The sequence below is a fragment of the Thalassophryne amazonica genome, chromosome 8 (genome assembly GCF_902500255.1).
Source record: "Thalassophryne amazonica chromosome 8, fThaAma1.1, whole genome shotgun sequence".
Taxonomy (NCBI): domain Eukaryota; kingdom Metazoa; phylum Chordata; class Actinopteri; order Batrachoidiformes; family Batrachoididae; genus Thalassophryne; species Thalassophryne amazonica.
This window is the reverse complement of record NC_047110.1, coordinates 88,244,594-88,260,585: the sequence shown is the minus strand read 5'-3', so window position 1 is coordinate 88,260,585 and position 15,992 is coordinate 88,244,594. Positions and strand designations below refer to the sequence as shown.

General features: G+C 42.7%; 1 protein-coding gene across 3 annotated transcripts in view; it reads left to right on the top strand.

The window, feature by feature from the left end:
* Window positions 1-15,992, top strand: part of abcc8 (ATP-binding cassette, sub-family C (CFTR/MRP), member 8) — a 159,905-nt gene that overhangs the window by 113,468 nt on the left and 30,445 nt on the right. For all 3 annotated transcript variants that reach the window (XM_034176906.1, XM_034176905.1, XM_034176907.1), the window contains exons 19-25: window positions 13-51; window positions 279-377; window positions 10,683-10,767; window positions 11,104-11,184; window positions 12,894-13,031; window positions 13,179-13,304; window positions 14,132-14,228. In XM_034176906.1, coding sequence (XP_034032797.1) covers window positions 13-51; window positions 279-377; window positions 10,683-10,767; window positions 11,104-11,184; window positions 12,894-13,031; window positions 13,179-13,304; window positions 14,132-14,228 — 665 coding nt within the window. The remainder of the gene's footprint in view (window positions 1-12; window positions 52-278; window positions 378-10,682; window positions 10,768-11,103; window positions 11,185-12,893; window positions 13,032-13,178; window positions 13,305-14,131; window positions 14,229-15,992) is intronic.

Genomic DNA, 15,992 nt, shown 5'->3' with positions numbered 1-15,992 from the left:
TTTTCTTTGCAGTCCCACAGACAGAGATGCAGCGTGTGATGGAGATATCAGGTAAGGTCATACAGCGTTCTGCTGCCTCCATGGAGACGCATCAACTTTATCAGCGGAGCAGAGCTACAGTTCTCATGTGTATTTAGAAATCCAGTGAAGTGCCACGATAATCAAGAGCAGCTTACCAAACAGTCTCAGCCGTAACTCACATGAAATAAGCATGGCTGTAAAAGGGAAATCTGATGGCTGTGTTTGATACCTCTACATGTGTTTTACACCTGTGTTAGGAAGAGAGGTGCAGTGGCCTTTGCTTCCCAGAAGCCCTGGCTGTTGAACGCCAGCGTGGTAGAAAATATTACGTTTGAGATGCCCATGATCAAACCAAGGTGAGTCTGTGGCCTAAAACAAGATTTTATACAGCACTCATGTGATGATGCGCTCTTTTTTATTATTATTATTTAAAAAGCTGCTCATCTGCTGCACGGACGATACAGTTTGGACCATCAGTAAGGAGGTGATTCAGAAGAGCTGAAATATTATTTGCGTTTGTCGCCACGTGGGTCTATATTTCGGAATATCGCGTGTGATGCCTGTTGGTTATAAAAACTTGTTGGTTTCTCACAAATGCAGCAGTAAAATAGATTGCATTTCCTCATCATGTTTTTCCATCTGAGAGCAGATGCTCCAGAATTTACAGTGGTACTGTACATCAACACCCCCCCCCCCCCCCCCCCACAACCCACACACCCACCATGCAAAGCACTCAGCTAGACACTGGGAGCAATTTGGGGATTAAGGACTTTGCTCAAAGGTGCCCTCACTAGTCTGATGCATAGTCATAGTATTTTAGGACAACCTTCCTCAGGGAGATGTTGCTAAATACGTCTTTAATTTCTCAGTGATCTTTTTAATTGAACTCCCAGGGACACGCAAAACGTTAAGTCAATTCTACACCTTTTATCGGCTAATGTGTCAGTGAAATAATGAGGTAATAATAAAGGTCAGGTGGTGAATCAACTCAACTGCCAACTGCTCTGTTACATTTGATGTTCTAAAAATTAATGACTCTACATAAAGCATGCTGTAATTTCTGCCCTGTTCACCCAGTTTGGATGTATCTTTCCCCAAGTTAACACTAACGGCAAGCACTTTATTTATTTGCAGTTAATTAGCATTTTAATTAATTAATTAAATTAAATTAAATTAATTGAAATAAAATGTAATTAATTAATTAACATTTTCAGTAATTCTACTAATAAACCCACAAAAGACATGCCCTCTTTGATGGAGATAAAAATGAGGAGGTAAGTTTTAATAAAAGGTTTGCAGCCATGACAACTGCATCTTTGCTTAAGTGTTGAAAGAAAAGCAGCAAAGACATGCCTTGTTGTCTTGATTTTTATGTTTAGAAATGTGCACTCATTGAAAAAAAAACATCTAGAGACTACAAATTATTATATGATTATTAGAGACGTGCTGCATCTATTGTAATCTATTATCACAATTCTGTTATTGTAGTATTATTATACTGTTGTTGTCAGTTCAGCTGCTCCCGTTATTGTTCAGGGTCGCCACAGCGGATACAGTCACATCCACATAGGTATTTGGCACAAGTTTTACGCCGGATGCCCTTCCTGACGCAACTCCAGTTTTACCCAGAGAAACACACACAGCCGCTGGCATTCCAAAGAGGTCTGCCATCGAAGTACTATCCAATCGCTGCACTGCTTAGCTTCTGAGATCTGACGGGATCAGGCTGACACAGAGCAGACCAGCTGCATTGTAGTATTATTATAGACTAATTCATCCACAATTGTAGTAAAAAAAAATGCTTATTACACCCTGACTGCAGCTCCTCGGCGCTCAGCTCCTCAAGTTCTCTCACGATTGTGTTAAATAAAGTCTAACTGCTCACAGACTGATTGCCAGCGGCAGTACATGTCCACATCCAGTATAACTCCTCAGGGAGGACATCTCACGTCCACTTATGGAGGGTTTGTGCACATGCTCGTGATCGCCAGCTGCGGCTCTGCGGCCACAGGAAGAATGATAAACTATAACAGAAATCAGAGCGCACACCTGCAGCGCTGCACAAGAAGAATGATAAACAAGAAGAGAAATCAGAGCGCACACCTGCAGCGCTGCAGCAGAAGAATGATGAACAAGAAGAGAAATCAGAGGGCACACCTGCAGCGCTGCACAAGAAAAATGATAAACAAGAAGAGAAATCAGAGGGCACACCTGCAGCGCTGCACAAGAAGAATGATAAACTAGAAGACAAATCAGAGCACACACCTGCAGTGCTGCAGCAGAAGAAAGAAAAACAAGATGTGAAATCAGAGCGCACACCTGCAGCGCTGCAGCAGAAGAAAGAAAAACAAGATGTGAAATCAGAGCGCACACCTGCAGCGCTGCAGCAGAAGAAAGAAAAACAAGATGTGAAATCAGAGCGCACACCTGCAGCGCTGCAGCAGAAGAAAGAAAAACAAGATGTGAAATCAGCGCACACCTGCAGCACTGCAGCAGAAGAAAGAAAAACAAGATGTGAAATCAGAGATCACACCTGCAGCACTGCACAAGAATGATAAACTAGAAGAGAAATCAGAGCGCACACCTGCAGTGCTGCACAAGAAGAATGATAAACAAGAAGAGAAATCAGAGCGCACACCTGCAGCGCTGCACAAGAAGAATGATAAACAAGAAGAGAAATCAGAGCGCACACCTGCAGTGCTGCACAAGAATGATAAACAGCAGCTTCTTAGCGCAGTGGAGTTAGATGTTACGGGCACTCCAGATGAGGTTAGTGTTGGGCCGGCTAGCAAGAACATTAGCATCAGCTTAGAAACGCCAGCTGTGGAGGAAGGCTTTCGGACTGTGGCTAGGCGGAGGAAGCCCCATAGGGCTTGGTGCCCGGTTGTGGCACCCCGATCACACTCGCCAGTGTGAACTGTGAATCGGTTCTCCCCCTTGGATTTGCCAGATGTGAATTCTCTGAGCCCACAAGTGACTTCCACTCCTGTCTCCAGGTTGAAACACTGGACTTTAGTGATAGGGGATTCTATCACCCGCAAAGTCAGGTTACAGATGCCGGCTGATGTTAAATATATTCCTGGGGCCAGAGCTCCCGACATTGCATCTCATCTTAGGGTGCTGACACTGCAGAAGCGAAGACAGATGAAGGAACATGACATGAGATATAGTCACATAGTTATTCACGTTGGCACCAATGATATCAGGATGAAGCACTCAGAGGTCACAAAAATGGACATAGAGAGGACTTGTGACCTTGCCAGAAAGATGTGTTGGCATCGATTAATAGTCTCTGGTCCCCTCCCCTCCCGGGGTACTGATGAGGCATTTAGCAGGCTGACATCATTAAATAGGTGGCTGGCGCAGTTTTGTAGACAGCAAGGCTTTAGCTTTATTGATAACTGGCCTTCGTTCTGGGGCCGCCGTGGCTTGCTGATGCCGGACGGCCTCCACCCTACTGGGGAAGGCGCCGCCATCTTGTCTGCGAACATAGATAGAGCTCTACAGGGAGGGTAACATTAGGAATCTACGGCAGGCCACAGAGCAGGTGATTAGAGACCTTGCAAGGCTTCCAACAAATGTGGGTGTGGAATCCATTAGCTTAGCGGGGAATTTAGTGCAAAAAATCCACTATGGTGATAGTGCAGTTTATTTGCCATGGAGGGAATTTCAACAAGTTGAGACTGTGGCCTGCTTCCGTAGTCATGTCCATAAAAATCATAGAGGGGTATGCTTTCCAAACTTAATACCCATTACTATATTGGATGATGTTGAAATTGAGGATGGCCCAGTGGTTGTTCCAGCAATAGCAAAGATTTTGTGTCTGCTACCTACAACGTGCGTGGAATGTCTTACACCTAAACCTACTTCTAGGCATCTTATATATGCTACTCTGGAACCACCCCTAAACCCAAACAGTTCAACTGTCAGCCCCACTGAGGTCCTTAGACTGGGTCTCATTAACATAAGATCACTGTCCTCAAAATCATTGTTGATCAATGATCTAATTATTGATCATCACTTAGATATGATTGGGCTATGTGAAACCTGGCTTAAACCTACAGCTGTCCTCCCCTTAAATGAGGCCTGCCCACCAGCATATACATTTAGTCATGTCCCTCGTGATGCGAAGCAAGGCCGGGGTGTTGCTCTTATTTATAAATCTAGGTTTAGCTTATTAGTTGTTGGGGGTTACAAATATCACTCATTTGAGCATCTGATTCTCCACTCTGCTCAGGATATTACACATTGCCAAGGTCAGAAGAATAAAAATCAGTCGTATTACTTTGTCACTGTAAAAAAAAAGTTGATTGAGTTGATTGATTGATATAGGCCTCCTGGCCCATATTCTGAATTCTTAGATGAATTTGGTGCGTTCATCTCTAACTTGTCAACTAGTGTAGATAACATTCTGATCACTGGTGACTTTAACATTCATATAAATAAGCCTTCTGATCCCCTCTGCAAATCATTTATGGAAATTGTGGATGCATTATGATTTCGGCAATGCATTCGGGATTCGACGCACATTAGTGGAAATACCCTGGATTTGGTTCTCGCACGTGGTATTGCTGTCACGAATATTGACATCATGCCTCTTACATCAGTGGTGTCTGATCACTCACTTATTAAGTTTACAGTTTCACTGCCGTGTTTAGTGGAACAGCAACCTTATATATCATTACGGCGATGCATCAACTCCTCAACTAAGACTGAACTCGAAGCTAGACTGCCTGATGTCTTAGCTTCACATTTGACAAATAGTCAGTAGACAGACTTGTGGATAGTTTAAACTCTGTGCTCAAAACTACACTCGACATGATTGCACCACCTGTGTTAAAACCGCGCTTCCCCAAATCACAGTCACCTTGGTTCAGTGATTATCTGCGTGACCTCAAGCATAATCTGCGTGACCTCAAGCATAAAAGCATAAAGCCACTGCAGTCTGCTTTTAGAAAATATCATTCCACAGAGACGGCTCTTACTAAAGTGGTGAATGATCTTCTGCTTACAGTGGATTCAGACACCATTACGGTTCTGTTGCTATTAGATCTCAGTGCTGCATTTGATACAGTGGATCATCATATTCTACTTGATAGGCTGGAAAATCATTTTGAGATTACTGGGAGTGCCCTTGCATGGCTGACGTCATACTTGACCAGTCATTCTCACTGTGTTTTGTACAGCAACACTACCTCTAACCTTAGTGACATGAAATTTGGGGTTCCACAGGGGTCTGTCTTAGGCCCCCTGCTTTTCTCCCTTTATATAGCACCCCTTGGGCACATATTGCAGCATTTTGGGATTACCTTTCACTGCTATGCAGATGGTACTCAGTTATACATGCCGATAACTGCTGGTAATCTCGTTCACATAAAATCCTTAGAAGATTGCCTTGCAGTAGCGAGAAGTTGCATGTCTAGAAACGTCCTACTTTTAAACTGTGATAAGACTGAAATGATGGTTCTTAGTCAAGTGAGACATCGGCATCAATTTGACCAGTTAACCCTCAGCCTCGGCTTGTGTGTCATACATCACACTGACAAAGTGAGGACCTTGGGGTAATTTTTGATCCTTCGTCGTCCTTTGGCCTCCACATTAGAAATATTACTAGGGCTGCTTTCTTCCACCTGCGAAATATAGCGAAGATTCGTCCCATCCTGTCTATGGCTGATGCCGAGACCCTGATCCATGCATTTATCTCTTCTAGATTGGACTACTTCAGTGTTCTATTTTCTGGTTTACCGCAGTCTAGCATTAGGGGTCTCCAATTGGTTCAAAATGCTGCAGCCAGACTTTTGACATGAAGCAGAAAGTTCAACCACATTACACCCATTTTGGCATCCCTTCACTGGCTTCCTGTCCCAGTGAGATCAGATTTTAAGGTTCTGCTACTAACCTATAAAATTATTCATGGACTGGCACCTCCCTACCTAGCTGACTTAATTAAACCTTACGTACCGGCCCGGGCTTTACGTTCTCAGGGTGCAGGACTACTTTGTGTCCCTAAGGTGAGTAAGAAGTCTGCTGTGGAATGATCTCCCTGCGTCAATAAAACAGTCAGATTTTGTGGAGACTTTCAAGTCCAGACTTAAGACACACTTATTTTCCCTTTCATATGGCTAGCATACTGGTACAGTTTTGTTTTATGCTTTTTACTCTTTTAATTCATTTATTAGTAATTGGAGTGGGCCACGGCCTCAACTTTACCTAAATTCTGGGTCTTTTAGTGAAGTTTAGGGCTAGTGGCCGGCAATCACCTTAGTATTTCTCTGTTTTTCTTGTTGTTTAATGCTGGCAAATTATGCAGTACTTTTTGTCTTTCTGATGCCTGATTCTGTTTTTTCTCTCTGTTTAAGGTGCAGCTCCATCCACAGATGGGAGTTGTATTCGTGTTGGCGATTCTCCTGTCCTGTGTGCCAGTAGCATTTCTTGTATATTCGTCCGTGAATTGTTCTGTGAATTGTTCTGTAATTTATGTTTGTAGCATGGCCCAAGCAGAGGATCACCCCTTTTGAGTCTGGTCTGCTTGTTTTTCCTTACCACTGTTGCTCTGGGGGTTGGTAAGGTTAGACCTTACCTGTGTGAAGTGATTTGAGGCAAATCTGTTGTGATTGAGTTTGAGTTTGTGTTTGAGGTTCGATCAACAGATAAATTCTGTTGTCAAAGCTAGTTTTTTCCAACTTCGCCTCTTGGCTAAAATAAAGCACTTTCTCAGTAGACGTGATCTTGAGACGGCCATTCATGCTTTCATCAGCTCCAGACTTGATTATTGTAATGCACTTTATGCGGGCATTAATCAGTCGTCTCTTGCGCGTCTCCAGTTGGTGCAGAATGCTGCTGCTCGTCTTTTGACAAACACTTCTAGACGTGAGCATATTGCGCCCATCCTATACTCACTCCACTGGCTTCCAGTTCGTTTTAGAATTGATTTTAAAATTTTAATGTTTGTTTTTAAAGCTATTTATGGCCTTGCACCTCCCTACTTGTCTGAAATTTTAACTTTGCGCACCTACAGTAGGACGTTAAGGGCGTCTGGCCAGCTTTACTTAGATGTTCCAAGGTCAAGATATAAACGCTGGGGTGATCATGCTTTCGCGGTAGCTGGCCCCAGACTGTGGAATGAGCTACCTCTTGAGTTACGTACTATTCCTGACCTAGCACTTTTTAAATCTAAGTTAAAGACTTATTTATTTAAACTGGCTTTTAACACTTAGTGGGGAGGTGACATGTTCTGTTATTTTTATGTGTTGTTTTAAAATTTTATTTTATATGTGTCTTATTTTGTAAATTTGTGTTTTTAATGTTAAGCACTTTGGACACCAGTCGGTGCTGTAAAGCGCTTTATAAATAAATGTTGATTGATTGATTGATTGATTTGGCGCTATATAAATGAAAATAAATTGAAATTGAAAAATTTAATAAACTAGAAGAGAAATCAGAGCGCACACCTGCGGCGCTGCACAAGAAGAATGATAAACTAGAAGAGAATTCAGAGCGCACACCTGCAGTGCTGCACAAGCAGAATGATATACTAGAAGAGAAATCAGAGCGCACACCTGCAGCGCTGCACAAGAATGATAAACAAGAAGAGAAATCAGAGCGCACACCTACAGTGCTGCACAAGAAGAATGATAAACAAGAAGAGAAATCAGAGCGCACACCTCCAGCACTTCACAAGTAGAAAGAAAAACTAGAAGAGAAATCAGATGGGCATGTCCAGGCAGTCTGCTCTCCAGTCTGCTCTCCCTCCTGCTGCATGCAACTGACACAAACATTCCTGCGTATTACATATGCAGCATATGCAACTTGAAGCAGGCCCTTGTGAAAGGGGCTTCAGAATGCTTTGAATGCTATTTTCATGCCATACGACACTGAGATTGTGGTCAGACTGCATTCCAACCGCCGTTCGATATTTTTCTACCTTGACTGTTTTGCACATGTGCAAAACATTCGAGGTGGCCACAGGAATCTGCCCAACTGTTTATACTGCTCTCGGAATACTGTCTGACGTCCTTGAATGCACCTCAACATTTCCGGAATGTGGGCCGAACTTTAATTCCTATGGCATTCGGCCTCCAGTGTGACGGGGATATTAGTAATGTCATTAGTGCCTCTTTCCATGAATATAAGATTCTGTCTGTCGATTCTTAGATAACAATATAATGGATCTAGTCAATGAACCCAAAACAGAGAACCACAAAGGACAGTCTGAACAGGTTTTGAAATGAGTCCAAATGGCAGGCAGAAGACAAGAATCCAGAATGCCATTGAGAGTCTATAACGTGGAGTCAAAACACTGTAGCTAGAGCACAAAAACAGCAGGCTAAAACAGGAATCCAGAGCCATAGCAAAAGTCAGTAACAAAGACTCAAAAAACTGCAACAAAGAGTAGTGTAGAGAAAGTAGGGTGGAACCTAATACAGTCTGGTGATTAGGAGATGTTCGAATGGCATTTGTAAAGGACAAGGAGCAGATGTGCAGGGACACAACCTGGAAGTCTAACACAGGAGAAAACATCAGAATAAGAGCACAACTAATACACAACACTAAATAATACTCAGGGAAAATGACCATAAACAACTCAGAGTGATATAAGACATCAGACAAAAACAGAACTTGAGCCTGAACCTGACCTGTGACAAACAGTGCATGGCAGCCACTTTCCTCATCCTTATTGCAATAGTGGGTAAAACTGTCCACTATTATTAAACATTATTACAATAATGGCTACATTTCATGTGCAGTTTCACCCGCTGTTCTAACTATCACAGTCATGGCTACATTTCATGTTCAGTTTTACCCACTATTGCATTACTTATCAGCAGAGGTGGGAATAAGTCACCATCAAGTCACTGTCAAGTCATCAGTCTGCAAGTCCCAAGTCAAGTCTCAAGTCAGCTTGCAAATAACTGGTGGTCATTATGACTTGAGACTTGCTGATTCATGACTTGAGAGTGACTTGGTGGTGACCTACTCCCCCCTCTGCTTATTAGCAAAGAGCTTGTTTTCTGACTAAAAATCTGTAGAAGCACATATATTTGTGGAGAGAAGCTTGAGTGACATAACTAACATTTATTACGGTCCTGACTGGGGAAGCATGATAAACTGTTTTGCTTCCAAAACAGAAGGCTCCTAGTGTGGTTGATTTGAGGTGTTGTCAGTAAAGGCTGAGACGTCTGGAGATGGTTTGAGTTGAAGGAAAAGAAGCTGGTTAGTGGACTGTGGTGGTGTTTTCCCCCTGGTGCTTCCAGACAGCGTCACTTCTGACACAACACCATATGCTGTTTTTGTCTGCATGGGTGTAATAAAAAACACACACTTTCTCCTTCACTGATTCATGCACACACATACACACTCACTCACAATGTTCATCCTCAGTGGTTTTACCAAAACAAAAAAAAGTCTGAGGGGTGTATTTCATGTAACATCAGGATTTTGTCCCCGGATCTAATGGACTGTTTTTGAAATTAAATCTAATGGAGTGCTGTACTGTGTTGCCATGGAGATGTTTTATCAACTCGCCATGTTTACCCACCATGTGCCAACTCCTATATGCTGTTCTGTCTGTCCCCGTCTGCCCCTCTCCTGCTGTCTGGGTTGGGCAGAGCCACAGTGCTTTCTTCCTGCAGCGCCAAAATGTTAACAAAAATGAACTTTGATTGCCTTGTGGCTGCACATAAAGCAGAAGGTGGGTCAGTAGGCTTTTTGTGCAGCAGTAAAGTGGGTTTCCCGCTTTCAGGAATTGCAAGATCTATCAGCTGCATCACTGCAAACTGTCATCTGTGACAGTTCATGGCCGTTTGACTCAGAAAAAAAATGCCCCGCCCACCATGTTGTTATGTGCCATGACTACACTGTAGCAATGTTGCTGGATACCTCCATAACCTTATCTAGACCTGAAAAATACATCAGCAATAATCACCACAAATTATCACCTCATCACTGCTGGTACGGCATGCCACCTTATGGATGCATTATATTATTACTTAGTCATGAATTTGCAATTTGATGTTGTATAAATAAACTGAATAGATCATATGTGGCCTGCAAGAAACAAGAATTTACATCAGCTGTTTTCCAGAAAGTGAAAACCATAGCTCATTATTTTCTGACACTTTAGTAAGTAAATGAAGAATTCCTTAAAAACACCTTCAGCTCTTTAAATGTTTTGTTGAAATGCCAAAGATGGTCAATTACCAGTAATATAAAACAGTGATAGCAAACAAATTCTTATGAATCTTAAATGTTTATTTGTTTCGGGTTGGGGGGAGGGGGGTGTAGGACTTTGAAAATGTTTAGCAGCAAGACATAAATTCATGTTCTCCAGAATATGACTGAAAGTGCTTTTGTGAAGCACTTAACTACTTTTACAAAACACACAGACCAGTCATGAATTTCAATTTATGAAGCTTAACATAATGGATGTTAAATGTATTCTCCTGGCACTGCCAGCTCTGTAATGCCTGTCTGCTGAATCTCGGCAGTCCAGTCTGTGTTTTTTTTTTTTTTGTTTTGTTTTGTTTTTTCTAGACACTGTCATGCTTTATGCACATGAGCATTCATATTGTGTCATATATGAGGTTGTATCATTTAATTTTGGTAAGTTTCTTGTCATCAGCTCTTTCTCCTCATCTGTATTCTGTGTCTGTGTGTGTCAGATACAAAGCCGTGATCGAGGCCTGCTCTCTTCAGCCTGACATTGACATCCTTCCACAGGGAGACCAAACGGAGATCGGGGAGCGGGTCAGTATTGCAGTAATTCATATAAATCACGCAACATGTAGCATTTCTGAATTTAAGTGAATTTCTCTTGCAGATCTCACTATGCCCCCCAATAAAGTTTGAATTACAGAGTTATTTCTCATTATTGCAAGGAAATGAACAGATTATTTTAAACCAGGAGCACCATACTGTTATTTTAGATGTCCCGAGGGATGATAAATGTGGAAAATAAACTAGTATTTTTTTGTTGGGAGGCTGTGGGATTACTTTGTAAGCCACTGCTGCAGGTATTTAAAGATATCAAGTTTCATTCATTCCTTGTTGTTGTTCCTTTGCCATTTTTGTTGCCTCTTCAAGGGCATCATCCTGTCAGGTGGACAGAAGCAGAGAATCGGAGTGGCCCGAGCCTTGTACCAGCAGACCAACGTGGTGTTTCTGGTGAGTGAGGGTGCAAACATGTTTGATCAAATGATTTAGTGTGAGCAGCAACATTATTTTGTTTTTCACAGTGGCGCATAGTCCTTGAAGCCACACTCGGAGGAGACTCTGTTTCTGATGTGTGATAAAAATAGCAGTGTGCTTTTAGGAGCTCGGCTGTAGTATTGACAGACTACAAGTAAGCCCAACTTTTGCCCTGATTTGAGAATATGTGACAGATCCTAACATTTTATTACAGAGCAGGTAGCTCCTTTGTATAAGGAGTTGGACTACTAATATGCATGTCTGGGTTCATTTTGTGGTTATGATACCTGCAGAGTCCGGGAAAAAAAGCAGCATCATGTCACAGCCTTACGCCAAAATGGAGTAAATTCTTTTTTCCCCTCAAAATTCTACTCACAACACCCCATAATGACAACATGAAGAGGTTTTAATAACATTTTTGCAAATGTATTTAAAAAACTGAAAAACAAATCCTAAGAAATCACATATACATAAGTATTCACACCCTTTGCTCAATATTTTGTTGATGCGCCTTTGGCAGCAAGTCTTCTTGAATATGATGCCACAAGCTTGGTGCACCTATCTTTGGGCAGTTTTGTCCATTCTTCTTTGCAAGCCCCATCAGATTGGATGGGCAGCGTCGGTGCACAGCCATTTTCATATCTCTCCAGAGATGTTCAATCAGATTCAGGTCTGGGCTCTGGCTGGACCACTCAAGGACATTCACAAAGTTGTCCTGAAGCCACTCCTTTGATATCTTGGCTGTGTGCTCAGAGTCATTGTCATGCTGAAAGATGAACCGTCACCCCAGTTTGAGGCCAAGAGCGATCTGGAGCAGGTTTTCATCCAGGATGTCTCTGTACATTGCTGTATTCATCTTTCCCTCAATCCTGACTAGTCTCCCAGGACCTTCCATTTCCATTTATGAATGATGGAGGCCACTGTGCTCATTGCGATGTTCAAAGCAGCAGAAATGGTTCTGTACCCTTCCCCAGATTTGTGCCTCCAGACAATCCTGTCTCAGAAGTCTACAGACAGTTACTTTACATTCATGCTTGGTTTGTGCTCTGACATCCGCTGTCAACTGTGGGACCTTATATGTAGACAGCTGTGTGCCTTTCCAAATCATGTCCAATCAACTGAATTTACCCCAGGTGGACTCCAATTAAGCTGTAGAACATCTCAAGGATGATCACTGGAAACAGGATACACCTGACCTCAATTTTCAGCTTCATGGCAAAGGCTGGAAATACTTATGTACATGTGTCACCACAGCAGATCGAAGGTGGGTCTGCATGTTGATTCGCCACAAGAATTATGCCAGATGCCCTTCCTGGTGCAACTCTATATTACATGGAGAATGGGTCCGGGTGCTCAGAGAAGAGACTCCTTTCTAATTATGAGTAAAATACCAATAAAATAAATAAAATGATGCAGATGTATTTAGACATCATAAAGATGGAACATTCCATTCAACTGTGTTGGTGCCTTTGTGAATGTATGTTTCATCTTTCCACTGATACAAACATTCATGATTTGTATATTATATTATTTACTGTTGGTGAATATGCGTGTGTATCCCTTAAAGTGACTTCTGAAAGTCAGAAATGAAACAAATCTAATTGGTGGAAGCATGAAATCAGCGTTGAAACAATGCCAAAATGTAAAACTTCCAAGAAGATGAATTTGTGGGTTTTTATTTTTAGGACGACCCATTCTCTGCCTTGGACATCCACCTGAGTGACCACCTGATGCAAGACGGCATTCTGAAGTTCCTGAGAGAGGAGAAGAGGACAGTGGTGCTGGTTACACACAAACTTCAGTACTTACTACATGCAGACTGGGTAAGATCAGAGAGTGAGTAACAGATAAGAACTTCCATTTCTGATATTCTTGAGACTATAAAACATGATTGCCTTATTTGGGATGTTGATGGTTTTTTACTTAGATTCCAGAATAAACTGACATTTTGCTTCTGTTTGTGTTTTCAGATCATTGCAATGAAAGATGGCACAATCCAAACTGAAGGGACTCTGAAGGACATCCAGAACTCAGAGTCAGAGCTGTTTGAACAATGGAAGATCCTGATGCACAGAGAGGACCAAAAGTTCGAGAAGGTCAGTAAAGAAAGAATAATTATTGTCATATTAAGCTTTAAATTTTTTTTATTATTATTAAATATTCAGTGGTTTTGGCTTCAGCTCCAATTCAAACATAACACTGCTGACCAGCAGAGTTTGGTTACCTGAGTGTTGGTACTCTACAGTATCCTCACAAAACCAGACATTTTGGATTAAACCATACAAAGTTTTCAGAGTGTAAATAACCCATTTTGTCCCAAGCTGCCGCCTCAAGTGTTTGTTTTTTTTAACAGGTAATGTAGGCTTGATTTGAGTATTAAATTGTTGCCAATGTACATTTTTTACCTCCTGCATTATCTTACTTTACATTAGAAGGCAGATATTTAACTGTGATTCTTTGGATTCTCTTAAGTTTAATCACTTCAGAGGAGCTGTTTTTTCACCTGTTCTTGAAATACAATGAGGAGAGATTTCAATGGCTTAAAAAATGTATTTGTAGACATTTACAGAAAAAAAAATGCTCAAGTACAAGCTTGAAGGTCACCATGTAATTTAAGGCCAGTAACTGCTCCTTATCTTCTGAAATCTGGGTTGTGGACTTATTTTATTTATTTTTTGCTGTTAAATTGGTAATGTTTCAGTTCGGGAAAATACACTCGTTTACAGAAACCTGTGAATTAAAACTGTACGATCAGTGGTTTCCGAGACACGGCAGGGGAGCACACAGAAGGTCAGGTGGAATGTAGTGTGCTAGGGGTTGGTTTTTCTTTGGGGCAGGTGCAGGGGCGGGGGCGTTTGGTGCATGGTGCAGTATGATGATACATAGAGTTCCTTAATAGTACATGTTCATCCCTCCTCTGCAGGAGACTGTGGCTGAGAGTATGACAGATCTAGAAAGGAAAAATCTGCGGCGAGCCTTGTATTCCAGAGAGGCCGCCAGGACTGAAGAGGACGAGGAAGGTGAGCGGTCACAGGTCCCAACCTTGACTATGATAGGTTACAGCAGTATGACTGCACATGGGTGTGACTGTGAAGGATATAGTCACTGCTGATGGTCATTAAGGTTTTCAATGTAGGATTTGACTGCTGAGTAGCAGCATCTGTTACATTAAAGTTTATGCTGCGTTTACACATAACAGTGACAAATCACGAATGCCATGAAGGATACATTCTTGGCTGCTGATCGCGAATGTGATGATTCAGGGCAGAGGTGTCAAGTGTCCTCAGGAACTGCTGCAACCTGTTACCACATGTTACAATTAATGGCACGTGTTGCTGGAGAATTTGTTGTGAAAGTGTAGTGACACGGACCCACAACAGGGGGCGTAAATGAACGGACAATGAAAGAGTCAAATATGAACACTTTACTCTTGTGAAAAGCACAACCAAACACAGCAGATTACAGAATATGTACAACAGTCAATTAGCAAAGGTGACGTGTGGGCAGGCTTGAGGATAGAGGACGTCTGTCCTGAGAAGAACCGGAACCACACGATTTCCTCCGCCGCCGAACCCGGAGAATACTGGAGCCGCCAAATCCCGAACACCCCAGGTGGCCACTGTCTCCACGTGTCGGATCTGGTACTGCTGGCGATGAGCAGAGACAATCAGATGTGGGTGTGTGAACACCCAGTAACAACAACGGTGGGAATTCCACCTCCACCTCTAACACACACTCGTGCAGAGTCTGAGTAACCACTTATCTGGATATGCAGGCTGAGAAGGTTACCTCCTAAGGTAGACGATATCTCGGCAACGAGGTGGAGATGACGTCCAGTCTTTATGGAGTGGGATGATGAAGTGTAGATGGGTGACAGCTGTCAAGAGATAATGAGTGACAGCTGTCACCCCCGGCTGTGTCCGTGGCGGCAGCGCCCTCTCGTGCCTGAAGCCCGCACTTCAGGCAGGGAGCCCTCTGGTGGTGGGCCAGCAGTACCTCCTCTTCTGGCGGCCCACACAACAGAATTATCAGGAACGATTACACACAGTCAAGAATAATGTTCCGCGCTGTTGCACGCTAATGCGCGTAACAATGCATCGTTACATTCTGTCACGTTGTGAATGAGGCACATTGTCTCCACACACACCCACATTCATCCATCAGCTGCTGAAGAGTTCAGATCGCTCCAGTTTGCTCCTCAAAATCCACAGAAGAAGAACTGCATGCTTAGTTGGGCTCTGTGCCATGGAGTGGTGCAGAGAGGAGGTGACAGAGAGAGCCAAATGTGTGGCTCCACGCGGCTCTCGTCTCGCTCGTTTTCCCATACATCAGGCACAGCAGCAGCTGCAGGTGGAACACCTGCAGGAGCACACTGATGAGCATTGGAACGAAACTTTTAGCTGACTTGGCGTCACTGTACTCCTTCAGCATTATTGCAGCAATGAAACTGAATGTGGTGCAGCAGGGTTTAATTGTGCGCACGTCAGAGAAGAACACAGTCACGCTCTATTAAGGATCACCACTAATCAAGATGGATCAACATGCTCAGTTGCGACCTCTACGATATGAGATGAAATGAGGGTGGTGCAGGACATTCATAGATTTTTTTGACAGCCAAAAACATGCTTCACGAAAATCCCAAATATTACGCACCAACATGCACTATTAAGAAACCTATTCAGATGCATTAAGTCATGTTAAGAATGTAAGGATTGTCCCAAGAATGACGCAGAAATGACATTCGTAACGCGTCCTGCCTATGTGTAAAGGCAGCATTATGTTCT